Here is a 21,381-nt window from a genome sequence, read left to right on the forward strand (position 1 = left end):
TGAAAGTTAATTTTATTGATGGCAAGCGTGTAGGGCGAATTGACGACTTCGTGGTAAAATACTTCAACGCCATAAAGGTTTTACAAAAACAGTACTAAACCCACGTACTAAATTTGGAAGCTTATATACATTGCGCCATGAAGGTGAAGAATATGTCGTACGTAGAAATGGGTATGTCGACAAAAACTTTTCAATGATATTAAAAACGAATACAAATGTTGATCTTCGTATTAAATGATTCCATCAAAAAATTGCATGAAAAAAAATCGCATTGCATGAAAAAACAGCATTTCCATGTTACAATGTTGCGCTATGTGCATGCACTGCATGAAAACTAGCAGTTTTTTTTTCTTTGTTTGGACAAATAATTGGTCAGGAAAATGTAACCATAGCCCAAAAAACAACAGTACATTGTAATGGTTAAACTACTAAATTTGTCCAAACAAAGATTTTATCTGCAAAAAATAAAACCACTACTGTTGTCGGAACCTTGACGTTGGTGTAGTGGCTTTCAACCAATACCGGCAAAATAAAAATTGTAGGCGAACAGGGTTAAAATAATAGGCCCGAAAAGATTTCAAAAATTGTATTAAACTTAGCGTATTTCGTCAGTTTCGGCATTTGGCCCAAAGAGGGTGTTAGTTAATTGCATTTTGCTGTAATTATCGAGTCGGGTTCACTTTTTTGAAACCGGATTAATAAAATAGACTAAAAGATGAGGCAATGTTGCGAATTTAAAAAAAATAATGGGCCCGAAAAGATTTCAAAAATTGTATTGAACTTAGCGTATTTCGTCACTGTAGGCATTTGGTCCAAAGTGGGTGTTAGTTAATTGCATTTTTCTGTAATTATCGAGTCGGGTTCACTTTTTTGAAAACGGATTATTAAAATAGACTAAAAGATGAGGCAATGTTGCGAATTTAAAAAAAATAATGGGCCCGAAAAGATTTCAAAAATTGTATTGAACTTAGCGTATTTCGTCACTATAGGCATTTGGTCCAAAGTGGGTGTTAGTTAATTGCATTTTGCTGTAATTATCGAGTCGGGTTCACTTTTTTGAAAATGGATTATTAAAATAGACTAAAAGATGAGGCAATGTTGCGAATTTAAAAAAAATAATGGGCCCGAAAAGATTTCAAAAATTGCATTGAACTTAGCGTATTTCGTCACTATTGGCAGATGGTCCAAAGTGGGTGTTAGTTAATTGCATTTTGCTGTAATTATCGAGTCGGGTTCACTTTTTTGAAAACGGATTATTAAAATAGACTAAAAGATGAGGCAATGTTGCGAATTTAAAGAAAATAATGGGCCCGAAAAGATTTCAAAAATTGTATTGAACTTAGCGTATTTCGTCCCTATTGGCATTTGGCCCAAAGTGGGTGTTAGTTAATTAGCGACAACGTAAATGGGGTGATATCATTGCCGATATGCAACGGATCGAACTAAAATTTTGTATATAAGTTTGAATTTAATTATTCTGATTTTTAGGTATTTTAATCTGATACATATTAAACTTCATTTACAAAAGTACCTCAATACCGGCGTTACAACTTCAAAACCTATGACCTGAGTTTACAGTCCTCTCATCCATTTACAACAAGGCGTTTTTTTCCAGTACAAAACTAAAACATTTGGTTGTTTTGCTCAAAATTGGGCAGTTTCGAAGTTTATTCTTGTCAAATTGAAGACGGTGTCTCGCCGGCGTTTGGAATTTATTCGCAATGTCGGACAGACTTGATAGAAAGGCGGAATTGGAGCGAAAGAAAGCTCGGCTTGCCCAAATCCGAGCTGAAAAACTGAGCAAAACTTCTCGCAAAGAGGTTAAGTTTACACGTTTGATATTTGCACATCTCTTGCTTTATTTAAACTAAGTCTGCAATTGCTGAACATAATACGTAAACAGATTTATTGCACTTTTTTTAACAAAAGTGAAAACACTGCTTTTTAAAGTGTTGACATCAAGACTGACAAAGTTGATATGATACATTTTGCTGATAATATTTTTTTGTAAATTATGCTGCATTGTTAAAACTAGCGGATGACAGCGGATAACCGTCTGATATTGTACTGCAATTTTGTTTGGTGTTTTTGACATCAAGTCAGTTTTATAGTAGTTGACTTTACAAACCATTTAAAAAAAATAGAAAGTGCAAATAATCAGTGTGCAAATGCCTAGAAGTGTTTCTTTCATGTCTGCACATGCAAGCATATTTTGCTTCAAAGCGAACTGTTCAATACTTTGCACATCTTTAATACATGTAATGCTAAAGGAACTAACCCAACTTTTGTTAAATAGGAAGTTAAAAAGGCTCCAGTTACAGTTGCAAGTGATTTGGACAAGAAACGACAAGAAGCATCTAAGATTATAGAGGAACTGGGTATTGACAATTTTGCTACTGCTGGTTAGTTTACAAGATTTTGGGTTTGAAAAAATGCTGACCAAAATGTCCTGAATATACTGACTGATAAACTTTTGTTAGAAATAAGGTTAGGTGTGTTATAAGATAAAAGTTTAAATTTGTTATTTTGTTTCCATTAAAAAAACTATTTTTTTCAGGATGTAGTTTCACAATTCTTATGCACAGATTATAACACTAGTTCTCAAACTTTTTTTGTTGTGACGTCTCTGGAAAAGTTTTCTGGACTTGCGACGCACCAGCAAATAAAAGTTAATGAGAAAACTTACTTTTAAAGTTGTGTTTATTGATACAACAACAAAAAGCCATGAAACGGAACTATTCTGTGACGCCCTTGGAAAATTGAAAGACGCACCAGGGTGTTGCGACGCACAGTTTAAGAACTACTGGATTATAAGATAAATTAGTTTGTAATTAATTGGCTTCATCTGTGCTCAAAGTATGTCGCTTTCAATCTATTTCACACTGGGTCTGTTTTTATTCAGTTGCACCAAGTGCTTCACCAAAGAAAACTGGAACAGTTGAACGTGATGGAGCCGGAGAAGGCAACGCTTACAGACCTAGGTAAGATTTGTCTCATTTTTTATTATTGTATCATAAGATGCCTACGTATTTAGCTGTATGCTGACAGCTGCGTCACTTATTAATCATAACATTTTTATGCATTTTTTATTCAAACATTTTATCAAAACGAGACCCCACACTAAAAAACCTGTTTGTAGTTTATTGATATTACCCAAGAAGGCTGTAAAAAGAATAATAACATTATACTGACACATAAAATGTGCATCTGGCTATACCTTTTAACTTAGTGCTTTCCTAATAAGTGCGTTACTCAAAACATACTGATAATTAATAAAGACATGTTATCTTTTTTCTCTATACTATCTTGATTGCTTACATTTTCTAACATTAAAATATACAATCCTTTTCCTAATCTTCAACTTGTTGAGGTGTAACAGTATGGATTGGGACTTGGAACCAAGTTTAGTTGAGCTTCAGGGAGATCAATTGGTGCCCACATGGTAGTAGCCTGTTTGTCTGCACACCTAGTGTTTGGTGTTGTCAATATTTGTGTTGCCCTGCACAGGTCACTGGTTATTGTGTGCTGCACAGTTTCATAAAGTTGTTGTTTGTATGAGATATATCCTGAACAAGTTTAATAAGTTAATACCGAAGTACGTGAACTAAACTACATTTTTCATTTGTCCCTTTTTTCTGCTACAAGGCCAAAGTCTACTTGTATTAATACTTTGGACTTTGTCTTTAAAAAGCAAACTGCCATGGTGGTATTTACTCTAAGGCAGTGGGTGAACAATCGTAATACAGCATGTAATTTTACCCTGTTTCATAAACTAGCAAGGTAACAAGCAATGGCCACTGCCTCATAAATAACAAGATGGTCACTTGGTTAAGGTAAATGGTATAACTTATCTTAAAATTAGACATATCTTACACAGGGTCATTTTTCTACTTTGTTAAAAGAAAACTCCTTACATAAAACAAATCTGCAGTGATTTAAGGAATATATATAGTTTGCTGTTTAAGTTGTTTACGGTGAATTGTTACTGCAGCTATTGGAAATGACTGTTTGGTTTGTTTTAAAACTCATGTACCAATATGTATTCCCTGCTTGTTGTAATGTGTCGGTTCTCCACTAAACTTGGTTCTGCCTCCACTGAAACCCTGAAACCACAAACTGTTGCTTGTCTTTGTTCCTTTTTTTTGCATGTCATCTAATACCTACATATGTGTTGCTTTGCCAGCATATATATTGGATTTATGCAAGTGTCTTCTTATGTTTGGCACAGCTAGTCCTTTGAAGAGCTTTGAAACTGTGATCTTTTCTGTTTTAGGCAAATTAAGCAAACCAAACTCGGACAAAGCAAGATAACCCTAACATCTATTCCACCCAAAGAAGTTGTTTCCTATGCAAAGGAAACACAAACTCCAGTTCAGCAACAAGAACAGGAATCAGAAGGTTAGTTGTATGTGTCAAAACAGGGTGGTCCGAACCCTGGTAGCCTTTATGCAGCCCACAAACACTCTCTGCATATATGCAATTTTTGATTGGATTGCATTTGGCGTGACACAAATCAGACACTATTAATTAGATCAGTATGTATCTATTGTGGGGTACCAGGGCTTTTTTGTGCTTTGTGATAATATAAACACATGATTTTAGTTAGTAATATTCCAGTCTTAAGACATAACAATGATTAGAACAGCAAGTTTAGTCCTCTGATATAAAAAGTATGTTTTGTGACCTGCCAAGTACTTACCAAACCCTAATGTGGCCCTCCATTCTCCCAAATGTCATGGTTTGTTATCTTTTTCTTACCTTATCAATATGGATACTTTTTCTCAACACTATCTGCTAAAAAGTAGTTGGTTTTGTTACATGATCATTTTTAATTCATATGCTTTCTGTAGATGAGTTAGAAAACTACAAAGATGTGCAACAAGAGAAAATCGAGAAGCAAATACTTGAAGAAGAAGCCGCAGAAAAGGAACAACAATTAAAGCTAGAACAAGGTAAAATAAATCAACAACTTGGTTGTACCTTATTATCTATTGATTTTACTTCACCTTTTTCTGAATCTTTTATGCAACTTAAGTGTATGTAAACTGGTAACTAATGTAGCATATTACTTATGTCACTAATGATGGCATAAGCATATGTTGAAACACCTGACCATTAAAGCATGGGACTTTTCTGACTATTAAGGCCATTATATACCTTGTTAAACTTATGAACAGATCCATGTATATTGTTTCATTTGTGCACGCATTTGCATAAAATACAGAAATGACTGATGTTTTTCTGTGCATGGTTGTATCAAGTTTCTCAACCAAGGCTTTATGATGTACAGAAATGATACAAGAACTGTCAGAAGATGACAAGCGACTGATTGAGTCCTCAGAACCCTATCAGGCATTTTTCCTTCGTTCCTCAAAATTTGTGGAACGAGCTCTCGCGCATCAAGTTGACATCTTTACAGAATACAGCTCACAAATGGACGAAGAAGGGTAAAATTACATCATACTGTAATGACTAATGATTGTATTTATAAGTTGTTGTGTTTGCTTTGGTCAGACTCCATTAAAAGGGATTTGGGTTTTTGTGTTGACAACATTTATGGTCAGACTGTCATATGACAAGCGCTTGCCATTCAAAGTTATTGTGTATTTGCAAATAAGCAAATAAGGTGTGTGGTTTATGTACATCAAACCAATAAGGTGGTTAAGTGTTTCAGGTAAAGTTTTTGCCATCATTAGGGTAAGGGACTAAGGATACATATTTTACCTCCGTTTTTCTCTGGGACAAAAACATGGGAAAACTTCAGCCTAGGAGTTGCCAAAAAGTTTGCATGTGGCAAAAACAGGGACTTACCCTAATACTGTATTAATTCATAAGTTTACCCTGACGGTACAAGAGGAAATTTTGCCTCCTCGTTTTCCTTTTTATGTTTGAAAAGTTGCTTCTCTCGTTTTCCCTTTTTCTTGTAAAATGTTGCCTCTCTCTTTTTCCTAAAGTGTCCAAAAACTTCCTTTCACAGTGCTACATTAATTAGACTCTGTGAATATACTGATGAATATTGTTTCATTTTTTTTTGTTAAAACTGACAAGTAACAAAGACTATTTGGCAGTGAGATGGACCGCGGAATGAAACTTTCTGCAAACCGAATTTTCTCAGACGAGCGATGGTCACGATTTCGAATGGTGACTTCACTGGATTGGAGCACTCACGTAAGTTAGTTCATTCGCACAGTGGTGTGTTTGTTATATTGTCACAAATGCTCTGTAAACTAATGGCAAGATTGTTACCAATCGAGGTAGTATAACACCCAGGCAAAATTCTGAAATCTACCCCCTGTTTCGCACTGCATAAATAAGTATGCTTGTATGTGCCTCCATGCGCCTTTCTAGCAAAATACCTTTGAGCATGCACACAAGGTCCCTGAATATAGAAAACCTGTTTGAGCAACGCAGAATAAATTTCTTGTTCGCTGGGAACAGTGTAGCACTGTGTAATTGCAAGCGCAGCTGATGGGACGCTAGTTCTCAATGGTTGTAGCTTGAAGGACATACTGTTTGATATATCAACACATTTTTAGCTCTTCCAGCAGTCTTTATTATAGTATGCCGGTAAAACACACAAAAATTGTCATTACCCTGATAAAGGTGTCTCGTATGGGACATGGGAAACGTCGGAATATTATAATAAAGACTGCTGGAAGAGCTAAAAATGTTGATACATTATGCCTGGCAGCAACAGTTTATTCATACTATTTGATACTTTGTACTTCCATATGATTTTGCCACGTATTTGCGTAGTAAACTGAGTATAATATAGAATCAAGTTAACGTTGCCACAGTTGTACATTGGAACCTATACTCAGTATTGTACACCTAACACTTATTGATTTTCTCCAGCACCCCGAATTATGTGTCGCATCATACGGCACCAATGAAGAAGCACCATATGAACCAGAAGGTGTCGCCCTTGTGTGGAACAGCAAATACAAAACCACCACACCAGAGTAAGACCTACTTCAGTACTGCGATTTTCACTGACAGTGTTTCTAACGCTATATGTAACAGGGGTCCAAATTTAATACGCCAAGCGATGGGTTACAATACACAAACGTGACTTATGCGTCCCTGCAATAAATTCCTAAGATATTTTTATGGTCAATTTAATATGTCCGCCAGATGTCGACATTGGGTTCTCACGTGGTGTAATCTGTTAGATTTTAGTGAACACTAAAAGTTTGCACTGACCAAGCCGAAATGTTGATTTTGTGATGGTTTGTTCAAAGCATCTCTTTTTTGTTATTTTAAACAGTCACATCTGTATTTTTAAAAGCTGTTCTAAGCCAAAAGGTAAAAATGAGGTAACACGGGAATGTTTTTTCGTGTCACTAGTAGTTTGTTCAAAGAACTTAAATATAATTTCGCATTTTCTAACCTTAGCCTACTTGTCAATTTTCTGAAATCGGATAATTTAAAAAAAAATGCCAAACTTCATTTTTATTCTCAAGATATATCTTCCAATGCCAGTCATCAGTGACCGCATCATGTTTCGCGAAATTTCATCCCAATCTTGTGATTGGTGGAACGTACAGCGGGCAGATTGTCTTGTGGGACAACAGGGTGAACAAGAGAACAGCTCAACGCAGCAAACTATCAACTGCTGCTCACACGGTAAGATATATGTATGATTTTTATGGTTTCTGAACTGAAAAGGGATTTTTAGTGGGTGAATATTGCACCTGAATGCCAAAAGAGTGTCTTGTATTTTATTTTACCTTGCAGAAGTACGGTATAAAGGGTCGAGTTTTATGTATGACGTCCAAAAATGATTTTAAAATATAAGTAAACTTTTTAGACTTCTGATTTTAAATAACAAGAAGCAATTTTCTATTAAGGTTTTTGGATAATCTCTTTTCAAAGTTACAACCTGTATTTATCTTGTCACCACTGACAAGCGTTTATAGGTTCGCTCGAGAGTATCTCTGATAACTACGGCTTCTTTTTTATCAATAATGAATGACAGCAATATTTTGGCTACGTCATACAACCGCTAATCTCATCTTGCGGCAATGACGTAATGTTTTACGCATTGTTAAAATGAACATAAATTCAACACTGGACTCAGCCATAAAGCGTTCATGCAGACCAGCGATCCCGACGCACTCGTATATAAATCCCAGTATGCCAGGACCATTAAAGGCATTTTACTGTAAGCGGGTCACCAAGCGTTTCTTTACAGCAAGGCGTAGGCCAGTGGTTCTTAACCTGTGGGTAATTACCCCCAAAGGGGTAATATGGCATTTTAAAAGGGGTAACATAGATTTTCTGTTATAGTTATCTTTAGATTCTTGATAATCATTATTGTAACCAGCAAACATTTTGTAATGAGGGTAAAATTTATTCAAAATTATTCAATAAACAGTCAATCTTAATAGATTTCTCGGCGTCCTGTCACATTTTCAAAATAAAAAAGAAGTAACTTCGATGGCAAACGTTGTCATGCGCTTCTACTCTAAAAGTCTCAATGTTTCACTCATAACCATGCTATTTGTGATGTCATAAAACTAGAACTAGAGTCTCTCGTAAATATCTGTTTCGTATACAATTGACGGTATAGTCCAGTTAGTGATAGGCATCATAGGCGTGAGGTAGCATTTGTTTCTTTTGTAGTAGTAAGGCTAATTTAGATCCCCAAATATTAGGTGATGTTTTTCTAAAAAGGGGTAATTGATATCGATCCAAACATTTTGTAGGTAACAACAGAAAAAGGTTAAGAACCACTGGCGTAGGCAATGCCTAAAGACCGGCCGATTCGGTGTGACGCTGTAATAGGCCAGGCTTACGATGTTTTACGTTGTGGCGACCTTGCGTTTTAAGCCAAACTGTTAAATTACAGGGTCATTGTTGTTTAAATATTTGATTTCTGTGCTTTGTTTTTAGCATCCAGTTTACTGTATAGATGTGGTGGGAACGCAGAACGCACACAACCTAATAACCATTTCAACTGACGGCAAAATGTGTTCATGGAGTCTTGATATGCTTTCACAACCACTGGTAAGTTGGTACTGTTTGCGCTAGACGAGTCCGGTTAATTGCATCATGAGCGATTAACCGGGTAACCAATAAAAACAATGTGTACTTCTTGTAGGAAGCAATGGAACTTCAACATAAGCAGTCGAAATCAGTTGCTGTAACCAGTATGGCTTTCCAACAAAACAATGTAAACAACTTTGCTATTGGGGCTGAGGACGGATCTGTATACACTGCATGCAGACATGGAAGGTAAACCCCTTGCTTACAAATATAGATACAATTGTTCCTAGTCTGGGCTTTTTATGTACGTTTCTATGCAATGCAGCATTCAAATTCGGACTAATACATATATCATAATACATGACACGCCAGGCCCATTAAAGGCGTAATATCGAATCAGCCGGTCACCAAGCATTCTCATATGGCAAGGCATAGGCTAGAAAAAAACAAGCCTGCGATGGGATTCAAAACCACAACTGGAGGACATGCGCAGTGTTTTTTTAAGGTGTTTCGGTCCCCCAAATTTCTCCAGCGGTTTCCCAAAATGAGCAAATATGGCTATTTTTTGGTATTTAAATGAAACACTTGCGGTCTCTTAAAACTACTTAGCGGTCACCCAAACCAAACCTTAAAAAAACCCTGGACATGCGTGCTACCAATTGATCCCAACAGGTTCTTCGGTTAACCTGTCGAAAGTTGAATCACAAGCACCGTTACCTACCTCGTATGCTGCACATGTCAGCTTCGTAGTATATGATCTGCCAGATTGACTAGTAATCAGTTAAGACAAAATTTATTCATAAGTGCAGACCAGCGATCACAACACACTCATATATACACCATAGTATAAACCCCGAGTTTTTGCAAAATTGGAAGGTGGCGGACATAAAATATGACGTCACTAATGCTTGCAACCACAAGAACGCAAATTCAAAGCCAAACAAACTTCCCTTAGAATGCAACGTTCGTAAAAATCAGAAAAAAAGTTATGTTTGAAATAATGTTTAGTTCGCAATTGCATCACGTCGCTGTAACGTTTATCATTGGATTAGCATCGTTTAAAAAATGTTTCGTTAAGTTTAACTATTTGTTACAACACATCTGCACTGTACACACTAATGGCCGAACATTGACTGGCAGACAATTGTGTGTTTGACGTCATAAACAAAGCACTTTAACCAAAACAGGTCGCAGTTTTAAGCCACGTTTTGTGACTGTATCGCCAGTTTGTTTAAAAGCAAAATTCTTCCCAATTTTCTTCAGATTTGACGATATTTCGTACGATACCGCCACAAACTAAACAAAATATCCACGGTGGCCGCCACCGTGCTTTGAAACCCAAGGCGCCACCCCGCCACCGCCTACTCGGCGCCTATGCACCATAGTACGCCAGGTGTATTGAAGGCGTTATACCGTATACACCTACTGATAATGCTTTTCACGTGTTACTAGAGTCACTAATCGTAAGCATATAAAATATAAAACAATGTGATGATACATACAGCGTAAATTAAATGAACAATTTTTGCGTGTTACAAAAGTCTACTAGACTAAATAAATAGCTACTTGGCCTACAAAATATTGATCTGTTTTGGAATGTAAATCGCGAAAATGCAAAATTGTGGCCCAAATTTATTATTTTCAACATTGTCCTTACAGCAAAACAGGAATCAGTGAAATATACGAAGGACACACGGGTCCAGTATCGAGCATCGACTTCCATAGATGTCCAGGTCAACTCGATTTTTCACATCTGCTGCTTACATCGTCGTTTGACTGGACCATTAAACTGTGGTCAATTAAAGTACGTACGTTAACATACACAGGATTCATACCTGTAAATAGGGATAGGATATTTTATGATTCAGACTTTTTCTAAAATAGTTCATACTCATTACACAATGCTGTACTGTTTTTTACGCTTAAGCTTTCCTATTTTAGATATTTTCTTTGATTCGGTTTTTGTAACATTGGGCAGCATGTATTACTCATTACTTAGTGAAGACTGCAATAATAGGAAATTTAAATAGCTTCTGACTTTCAACCATTAATGTCTCAGCAGACAGCCAAAGTTTTGGTTTGTCTACCTAAAAGTTTGCACCAACCAGTATAATAAGTCGGCTTCAGTTTAGGGCCCGGCTTAACCTTAAATTAGAATAAAACGGCTTTCATTCGGGTCTAACTTCTCGCTTGGTCACAATTGTGCAAACTTTCGGACCAAATTTGGCCTTAAAAATTAGATTTGGCCCGCTTTCAACTCAGGTTCTAACTGTCTGATCAGACCAAAAAAACGATTCAGTCGAAATCGGTAATCATTAAGTATTGATTAACGGAAAATAAAATAGCAAAAAAAATAATAAAAGAAAAAAAACGTTTTGTGTAAACCGTTGTACGTTCAATTCAGTGGTTCCCAAACTTTTTCCTTTTAAGGCGCATTTTAGAAAAAACAAAAATTATTTGACGCACTTCGAACATTTGAGGTCACTAACTATGCTGACAAAGGCACTAACTATGAGGTCATAAAGCCGCTATACCGGTCACTCTCATAGTTGAATAGCCTAGTTGAACATCTCAGAGACGTGGAGCATGTTGGCCTAGTGGTCTAAGCACCTGGTACTACTACTCTACTTGACTGATTTTAATTTCAATATTTTTTGCGGCACACCTAATGACATGTCGCGCATAGTTTGGGAACCACTGGTTTAACTTGAACTTGAAAAAAAAACTTGTGTAAACAAAAATCAGGATGTCGGTGCGTTTCTCTTGTGGTTTTAAAATATACTCATCAACACATCCTAAAATTTCGTGTAACATCCGGCAAAACACCTTAAACACTTTAATTTTGACCGCTGTACGTTAAATTTTTAACTAACAACAAACTGACAGTGTTATGTGTAAACGTTTAATTTTGAAATAACAACAAACTAACAATGGTATGGGAAACAAAAAACATGATCTCGGTTCGTTTCTGTTTTGGTTTTAAAAAATGCGCATCAACACATCCTACAATTTTTCCCAGGCCTGAAATATAACTGCAGGATTGCTTAATCTGCGGCCCGAGGGCTAAAAATTCAGGCTATGCAGCCCGCGAAAGCGTTTGGATTCTATTTTTCCCCGAATTAACAACCGTGCTAGTCATAGGCGTAGAGTTTTACAAACTACCGGGGGTGCGCCTTTTGATCTTCAAAAGCGATGCCTATACCATGTGCAGTATCTGTAACCGTATAAAACCAAATAACGACGCTTTTTACGTGCTTTAACATGTAGTTTCTATCACATTAATTTGCGAATAGTCACTTGGCGCAATTTCTTTGTGTTCGATTGGAACGTTTGCTCTGCGTCTGATAACGTCTGATGTAACGAAAGGGCGATTTGCCGAATCAGCAATTTTAACAACGATTTAGTTTAAAGTAACGTGTTACGGCGGGAAATAAAAGTAAAGCAATTCACGTTTTAAATATAGCCGATTATGTATTGTTGACGCTTAAACTTAGGTCACCTTGGATCAAGTTTAGGACGTTTCAGAGCTTTGCAAACGGACATTAAACTCGGCTTAGGAAACAATATATTAACTATTTTTATATTTATTTTTTATTTGCAGAGAGTTATTGCGACAAATAATACTAAAACGTTAGTCTATAAGTCATGTTTATGTTGCATTAAAATGCCCATTTATTGCGAAACAATTGCAATTGTTACGTTTCAACCGACGTCTGTTCAAACAATGGCGTGAGTGCAAGCGCATTTGTTTAGATGGAAACACGTTTTGAAACCGACGTAACTTAAACAAAGATGCGATTTTGACGTTATACAAAGGTCAAGGCCGGGGGTGCGGGGGGTACTCTACGCCAGTGGTGCAAGTATTAATTGCATATTTGCTTGTATAGCTGTACACTCAATATGTGTGTGTTTAGGACGCGCAAAGTCATGTAAAGGTGTACCGCCAGAGTTGTATGTCGGGCCGGATTCGGGCCAAGGTTTGTTAAAAAAAACTATCTTGATTCAGCCCTGACTTTACACTCTTTGTCGGTATCTTTTTAATAAACTAGCTTTAGGTAGCCAGTTGCTGGACCTGACTTAATGTCAAACAGCCCTAAAACGCCTTGTTTAAGACCAATCGTCTATTGTGTTTGTTGTATTGATCTTTCCTGAGCCTTTAATGTATACGCCTGTCAATCAAACCTTTGGGTCTAAACGGGTTTCTTAAAAACGATTCGGGTTCGGGCCAGGTTTCGGGCTTGTATTTTCCGTTTCGGACCGGCTTCGGGCTCCTATTTTAGGCCCGTTTACAACTCTGTGTAGCACGTGGTATAATTTTGTTGGTTATATTTGGTCCATCAGTGTTGAAGGTTCCACACCCCAGCAATGTTGTGTAACGGTATATGACTATCGTAAAGTTTGGTATAATCAAGGATAAATTACGACCCCACAGCAAAAGGAAACATTACCAGTAAATCCGAGAATATGCATCTTGTATTCATGCTTAACTGATCAGCGGCCTCGCAAACAACCTCTTTAGATTCCATACATCACTTATCATCGGGTTATGGCCTTGCCATGGTTTTCGCTGAGTATGAAACATGCCATCATATACACCAGGGCTACTCAATTAGTTTTGTGAAAGGTCCAGATACAAAAAGGTAAAAACACCAAAGGTCTAGACCAGTGGTTCTCAAACTGTGGTTCGCGTACCACTAGTGGTACGCGAGTAGCTTTCTGTGGTACCTATTTCAAGTCCGTTCTAAAATTCGAACACAAAGGACCCAATTGATCAGCTCTGGTTTGAAAAAAGGGTTTTGGTCAATGGTTCCCAACGTGGGGTCCGTGAGATCCCATGGAGGCAAATATGTTGAGTATCTTAACCAACAGAAATTTATTTTAAGCTTCTCAGCAGTTTTTACAATCCTACATACAAGTGCATACAGTATAACAAACCTTAATTAGGTCAAGAACAATTACTTTTTTATAGTTATTTACCCTATTGTGACATCATAACACACATGGACGATAGACTTCATAGGACAAGGTTTGAGTCAAGTTATATATAAACTTACCAGAAAATTTATCGGTTTGTTGTGTTGACCGCTACTGTACAGAAACTTAGTTTAAAGTGAATTTGAATGCTTCAATAACGTATAATGCAAGTCACATGTAAAGACGGTAAATTACGTTGGTGGTACGCAGACTTACAAAAGGGGGCCGTGACTACGAAAAGGTTAAGAACCCAGGTTTAGGTGGTACGCAACAATAAAAAAAATTGTCAAGTGGTACGCGATCCGTACAAATTTGAGAAACACTGGTCTAGACACATCTGTAAATAATGCAACATGTCTTAGCCAACTTTGGTTATAGGTAATGAGGAAAATAGTGGTACAAAATTAACACATTTCTTCAAGCCAAATGTTTCTGTCAGCAAAACAAAAGCTTGAATTGGGCACTGACCATAAATTAAGTTTTGGCACGACGACATACAAAATACAGTTTATCTAGTTTTGCAGGATTACTTCCTAAGCCAGTGTTTCTCAAACTTATACGGATCGCGTACCACCTGACAACTTTTTCTGTCGCGGCGTACCACCTAAACCAGTGGTTCCCAACCATTTTGTAGTCACGGACCCCTTTTATAAATCTTAAGTCTGCGGACCCCCAACGTAATTACCAACAGGTCTTTTTATGTTTCTCGTTTCTTGCGTTATACGTTATTATGCTTTTGAAGCATTTTCATTCACCTTCACAGTCCTTTAATTTCGAAGAAGTTTCTGTATTGTAGCGGCCAACACAACAAATTGATACATTTTCTGGTATATTTATTTAACTTGACACAACACTTGTCCTATAAAGTCTTTTGACCACGTGTGTTATGATGTCACAATCGGAAAAACAATCACAAAAAGTAACTGTTCAGTGTTTCTGGCCCAATTAAGGGGTGATCAATAGTTTGCATTTGTATGCAGGATTGTAAAAACGGTGGAGAAACTTAAATATATTTTTCTGTTGGTAAATGATACTAAACATATTTGCCTGCATGGAACCCCTGAAACCATCTCGCGGATCCCTTTGAGGTTGAAGGCCACTGACCTAAACCCGGTTTCAATAGAGCGTTAGAAATAAGCCTACTTTCTCGAACCGGCTTAGCGTATTTAGCAATTTCAAGACACTGTCCAAACCACGAGTATCGCCTAAACCAGGGCTGATCAGTTGGGTCAGTTGAGGTGCAATTTTAAATTGAACTTAAATTAGGTATCACAGAATTTTACTCGCGTACCACCTGAAAAGTTCCGGCGTACCACTAGTGGTACGCGTACCACAGTTTGAGAACCACTGACTAAGCCCTAAGGTAGTAATTCAAAATTCTGTTATTGCGTCATAGATACAATTGTGCGGAAACAATCGCCGTTTCGTTAATAGTCTATTGGAGTTTGGAAATACTTCATGCTCCTAGCAGTACTCCGAGAATCGCTATGCGGGCTCGAGTTAACTGTCGCTACATAGCAACTATCAAGAAAGTAACACACAATACAGCGTATGTGGCCGCAATCAAAAGACCGTCGGGGTCCAAATCCAACGCCCCCAAAGGGCCGGATTTGGACCGCGGGCCGCCATTTGAGTAGCCCTGATATACACGTTGACGTTTTCGCAATACTTTTAAGCGGATTATATTACCGCATAACGAAAAAACTGCGATCCGTGTAGACTACACCATAAAATATAAAAGTTTTAGATGAGTGTGTTTCAACCTGTTTTGAGTCGCGGAACACTTGATGCATTAAAATAATTTTGCGGTACTCCGAACAAATGTTGCCATAAAATAAACAAGTTGACACCTAATTACTTTAGCAGCAATTAAGGCCCACGCAATTACACTATTTTTATAACACAACGAGTCTTATTCTTAGACAACAATAAATGAAGTAAATACTGATGGAACTTTCAAACTGGTGATATAGTGGACAAATACTTTCATAAATAGAAAACCTATTTACGCCCATTGTGTTAAACGAGTGATGACGGATATTCTATGGAAGACTAGTCAAACTATTATTTTTTTTGCGGAACACCTGACGATCTTTCACGGAACACCGGTTGAAATTCACTTGTTTTAGATAAACACAAAATCAGCATTTAACTAACAATTGTTTTCTGCAGAGCGGCTCACGGACCTGTCTGCACTCTTTTGAAGACCGCAGCGACTGTGTGTATGATGTATCATGGTCTCCCACACACCCAGGACTCTTTGCTAGCGGGGATTGTGCTGGTCGCGTTGATCTGTGGAATTTTAACGCAGATACCGAGGTAAGATACCTGGTAACTTGGTACCGTCGGCGGTTACATGGCTAGATGCAGCAGAATGCCACGTATGTAGTATAGACATGGGCCAAAACTGCTATTCTGCTAATGTTCTGTTTGGTTGAGCACCGAGTATCTCATGTTAATGCTCGGCGCATTGTGACGTCACAAACGTTCCCAATTCCAAACTAGTTTTGTAGCTTTCAAAGGTCCCTTGCGTTACCAGCGGTATATTAAGCTGTACATTTTCCACCATTTAACGCATTTTTAAAAAGTCATTTTTGTTCTTGAATATCCTTTCGTGCACTAGTTACAAATGTTAGCAGGGTATGAATATGCAAACTTAATGCTCGGGTCAGTTTGTGTAACTGTAACAACTGGTCGGCCCAGCACCGAGCATTAAAAACAGCGATGCTCAAGTAGCAAGAGTTATGATACCTCGTGAGTTAAGGATATTCTTTAGCGGTTAGCTCAGTGGCTCTCGAATGTCGTAAACTTGGGTTACACGGCCAAACTTAATCTTTTCCCGGGATATACTTTGCTCGCCTAAGAACACACATTTTTTTCCAGTGAAATTGTTTGTAACTTATGTGTCTTATTAAATTATACATTATAACATCAAATTAGGGTTTCAATGTACCACCACGTGTCATACACAAGTCCTGAAAGCATAAAAAGAGATTTTAGTGCTTTCTTCAAAACGATTTTTAGCTCATTTTAAGAGTCCTTCAGTTTATCGCTTCCACTATAAACCATAAACCAGGGATGGCGAACCTTTTTAGTTGAATGGGTCAAACATGAGATCAAAATTCAAAAAGAAAACAAAGTGGGTCACATATTTTATTATATGTCAATGTCAATGCTAAGATGCTTGTTGCTGCATCTTTTCTGCAAGTCTTGTAATCCTAGGTAGTTTTCAGTTTAATACACACAGCAGTCCTATCTGACCAGAGACGATTCGTGGCACTTGCTTTTATGAAATTCATGTGTGAAAACAAAGATTCGCATAAATATGTGGAAGCGAACAGCGTCAACAAAGTTACAACAAATCGTTTCAAGTTGTACGTTTAAATAAACATATCTGTTGCCTCACAATTAAGTCAACAATCTGTATTTTAAGACAATAGGCAATCTGGCAAAGGGCCTAAAGTTAACTGTTGTGTTGCTTTTTAATCTTGGAAGTCTTGTAACCCTACCATTAGTAATCAGTATAAATTTATAAAACTACAAGTGGGTCACTGGAATTCACGTGGTGGGTCACTTTGTGACCCGCGGGTCAGTGGTTCGCCATCCCTGAAATAAACCATGGGTGTGCAACATTTTTCGTCGGTGGGCCATGTAACCTTTTTTTCTATCAATACATTTTTTTTCTAAAACATACCGATTTTTGCCGCAACACTGGCTATAACATGAAAAAAATGTTACTAAACAAAGAAATTATCATGCGGATTGTGGCCCACGGGCTGCCTGTTGCACACCCGTGATATAAACTAACTTTGTAAATTACCCAAGTCGGAACGGTTTAAAGTACACAGCGTAAATTTCAAGGCACTCGCAAATGCAACAAAAGAAGCCAACCGAAATTTATTTTTGCAACTTTTATGTACTTTCAGGTCCCAGTGGTTACGACGGTCTTGGATTCGGCACCCGCCTGCAATAAACTGCGTTGGAATTCGAGTGGAACTCAAATTGCTGTTGGTGATAACATGGGTCGTGTTCACCTTTGCGAAGTGGGCGAGGTAACAACACAGTTTATTCTTTACTCCTGTATAAATTATTACCAATAGGTTGTTTAGGGCTTTGACCAATTTTTTTACTGTTTTTAAAAGTAGGGCTTGAGAATTATAGGCTTCAAAGCTTCCTGAAAGGAGTTTAAAAACTCTACATTGGTTTTCGTAAGTCGGTTTCTATTCGTTTGACGACTGCAATATTTGTCGGAAATGTCGTTTTCGTATAAGATCATAATTGTCAACATATAAAACAAAACAAAAATTTCAAAGTTTCATCACAACCCAGCGACAAAAACAAACTACAATCGTGGAAAATAAGGCAAACGATATATCAATACTTTGATAGTGTTTGTTATGCCCAAAATGCCACCTTATACGGGGAAAATTTTGTAAACAACTTTTTTACGCTGTTGTGCTGACTATTAAACGGGATTTTGATGGTCAGACACAACCCGATATTGGGTTATGGTGTGTAGTAAACATTGAAATGTCGTATAGCATAAAAAGAAACATTATACCCAGCGGAAATCTACTAATTCAGAATCGTAACGGATTTTGTCTATGTTATGAAAATCAATGTGATTTTTATTTTACTAACCAAAATTACACTCAAATCAGTTTTGAGATTAGGTTTCAAACAACTCAATGCAAAACTGAGGTTGACCAACTGAAATAGATTTTGAAAATATCAGTTACAACAAACAAAATCATTTTTCCAGCAAATCGGCACCCCGCGCCCTGACGAGTGGACACGGTTCGTGAACACACTAACAGAGATTCGAAACATTCAACAGGAAGACGAGGAAGCTCGCATGGTTGCCAGGCAACACTGACCCTAAATTGCTCCTCTTTTCGTTTCTGCTGATCCTACCGAGTGTTAAGAAAAGTTCAAATGTATCATTCGGTGTTGCTTGCTATTGCAATTAAGTTGCAACCTATTTTGTTGTTTATCAAAAAATTGATCAGTGACGTCATAGTCCACGTCATTGATTAAAGTGACGTCATATTTCACCTTGGCGGACTGTAGCAACGGTTTAGTTTTTCTCCGTAAATCGTTATAGTTCAGAGTGTCGTCATCAAATAGTATGACGTCACAGCCGCGAAACTCGGTACTTCATGACGTCATGAACTCTCGGTGCAACGTTGCGTCATAAGGTTTGATGCAGTTACCTATGTCTTTTTGTTGCATGCGCGTTTTCGTAACCCTGTAAGCTATTGTGTGCTGCAGATGTATTAGAGAAAACTTGCAAGTAATTCTACGTACTGTTTGGCATGACTTTGCGATTTCTCTCGGGTCAGCTATCCGCTCACGTAAATTATCTACAGAGTTATGCGTAACGTATCTAAACCAATCACGATGTGCCACGTACCCTGCTGCAATTGGTCGCCAGAGAAGGCGCACTGTTTTTTTGCACTTTCCGCTGTTATTTCCCCGAAGCTGCTTGGAAACACCAATTCGCTACAACGAAAGAGGGACAATACTCGGTATGACCTTTAAAATTAAGGAAAAAAATTGTGTCATTCTGTAACAAATTATTCCTGAACAAAGAAAAACACGTGTTTGAATCTGTATGTTCCACTTACGTTTTACGTCGTCACCTAATAAATTCACGTTCTAAGCATATAAGTTTTGATGTCCGTACAATGGGGTCAACCATATCCATTGTTATAAGACTTTGTTTTAGCTGTTACCACCAGGCTTACTAATGTATGAAGAACTATTGCTCTTCTGGTTATAAATCAACCGATGTTTTGACGTCCCACTTCAAACGCCCTTTTCGGGGTAATGCGATATTACGAAACAAAACATTTTATTTCTAAGAACGCCGATATCGGTTGTTTCACACACAAAAATAAAAAAGTAATGTGTATAAGTATTCATATGAAGATTTAGAATCATTTAATTGAGCGATATCTGACCCTCTGACAGGCAACATACTTATCAACCATCACTGTTTCTGTTCAAGTATAATTATGGGTCCCCTTCCCTGAAGGGGACACATATTGTTTTTGTCCGTATTTCTTTTTTCTGTCTAACGCTGGTTTGTTAAACGCATTTGGCCAAGAAAGATTGCTTCAAATTTATTTAAATTTGGACAGATGTTAGTTATTAATCTAAATTTGATCCTCCTGAAGTTTGACCCCGAATTACCCAGCGGTTCACCCACAGGCCCCCAAAATGCAAACTTTTTAAAACATGGTTTGTTATATGCGTTTGGTCAAGAAAGAGTGCTTCAAATTTGTTTAAATTTTGTCAGATTTTAGTTATTAACCAAAATTTGATCCTCCTAAAGTTTGACCCTGAATGACCCAGGGGTTCGCCCAAAGGCCCCCGAAACGTAAAATTTTTAACGCTCGTTTGGTAAAGAAAGAGTGCTTCAAATTTATTCAAATTTGGGCATATGTTAGTTATTAATCCAAACTTGATCCTTCAGAAGTTTGACCCCGAATTACCCAGCGGTTTACCCACAGGCCCCCGAAACGTAAATGTGTCTAACGCTCGTTTGGTCAAGAAAGACACTGTAGGCAGAAGTCCCACGAGAGTAACTCACTGGTTTACGATAGAAGGAGGGTTCAGCTTGACGTCGGACAGACGTTTTACGAGACGTCGTTTTGGTGATCAGAAATCAGCTGTTTTGCACAGCAATGCTATTTCGTTTTATTAAGTTATCACTCACATTTTCAGTTTTGGCAAAGGTTTCACACCTATGACGTGATTTAAACCTAATAAGCGTGCTTCGGTTTCGTATATGTAAAGCAAAACTTGTTAATCAAAATAAAGTTGAAAAAATAAACTTGACATTTTTGCAAGATAAATGTTTTTTTTTAATGCTCGTTGTCAGGTCGGCCGCCGCATGACCACGGGTTACTTAAGGTCAACTAGTAGGTATTACTTACACAGTTCAGAACTTTCTTTCGTCATAACGTAGCGTTTTTTTGCAATAAATTTAGGAATCAACACTCAAGGCATGTATAAATTAGGTTAAACGGTGTTGTTGAACAGTAAGGACGGCGTGCTATTGAAAACGGTGTCAATAGGTCAAACAGTCGTTTGGCGTGTGCACCCTGAGAGGTTACTACAGGTCAATGGTTTTGCGAAACAAAATTAAATGAAAAACAATTTGTTATGTGTACACTTGTAGCAAATTGCTTTTTAATTTAAAGTGTCTGTAACACAACTGTTACAGCTTTCTAGAAAAAAATGTGTTTAAAACCCGACCTTGGACGACAATATCTGGGTCAAAGCAAGAGATTAAATTGAAGTATTTGTTTCGTTCTTTTTTAATGGTTTTGTAATCATAGGACAATAATAGTGCAAAAAGAATACGAACAAAAATTTTTATTGTTGGGTTAATGCGTTCTAAAAATTTGTCCT

The 21,381-nt window shown here is 37.4% G+C and overlaps 1 protein-coding gene across 4 annotated transcripts; it reads left to right on the plus strand.

Moving 5' to 3' along the window:
- The first annotated feature begins 1,603 nt into the window (after positions 1-1,603).
- Positions 1,604-19,632, plus strand: LOC145218174 (dynein, cytoplasmic 1, intermediate chain 2a-like). Of its 4 annotated transcripts, none has more exons than XM_080085570.1 (16): positions 1,604-1,820; positions 2,297-2,402; positions 2,903-2,981; positions 3,371-3,442; positions 4,274-4,398; positions 4,851-4,952; positions 5,291-5,447; positions 6,069-6,168; positions 6,856-6,962; positions 7,464-7,626; positions 8,896-9,009; positions 9,104-9,237; positions 10,648-10,792; positions 16,135-16,281; positions 17,889-18,014; positions 18,725-19,632. In XM_080085570.1, exons 1-16 carry the CDS (start codon positions 1,722-1,724, stop codon positions 18,836-18,838), a joined length of 1,890 nt encoding a protein of 629 aa, XP_079941696.1. In that variant the 5' UTR covers positions 1,604-1,721; the 3' UTR covers positions 18,839-19,632. The 4 variants fall into 4 exon arrangements, with proteins under 4 accessions (XP_079941696.1, XP_079941697.1, XP_079941698.1 ...); XM_080085571.1 differs by having other exon boundaries at positions 3,380-3,442; XM_080085572.1 differs by having other exon boundaries at positions 2,297-2,378.
- Positions 19,633-21,381: the final 1,749 nt, after the last annotated feature.

This window comes from Phallusia mammillata, chromosome 3 (assembly GCF_965637545.1).
Source record: "Phallusia mammillata chromosome 3, kaPhaMamm4.hap1.1, whole genome shotgun sequence".
Taxonomy (NCBI): domain Eukaryota; kingdom Metazoa; phylum Chordata; class Ascidiacea; order Phlebobranchia; family Ascidiidae; genus Phallusia; species Phallusia mammillata.

What these genes read in the sequence shown, in the direction of transcription:
- LOC145218174 (XM_080085570.1), top strand. Translation starts at nt 1,722, where the DNA reads ATGTCGGACAGACTTGATAGAAAGGCGGAATTGGAGCGAAAGAAAGCT. An exon ending in ACTGCATGCAGACATGGAAG is followed by an intron (nt 9,238 to 10,647) that starts GTAAACCCCTTG and finishes TTGTCCTTACAG; the next exon opens with CAAAACAGGAATCAGTGAAA. An exon ending in TTAAACTGTGGTCAATTAAA is followed by an intron (nt 10,793 to 16,134) that starts GTACGTACGTTA and finishes TGTTTTCTGCAG; the next exon opens with AGCGGCTCACGGACCTGTCT.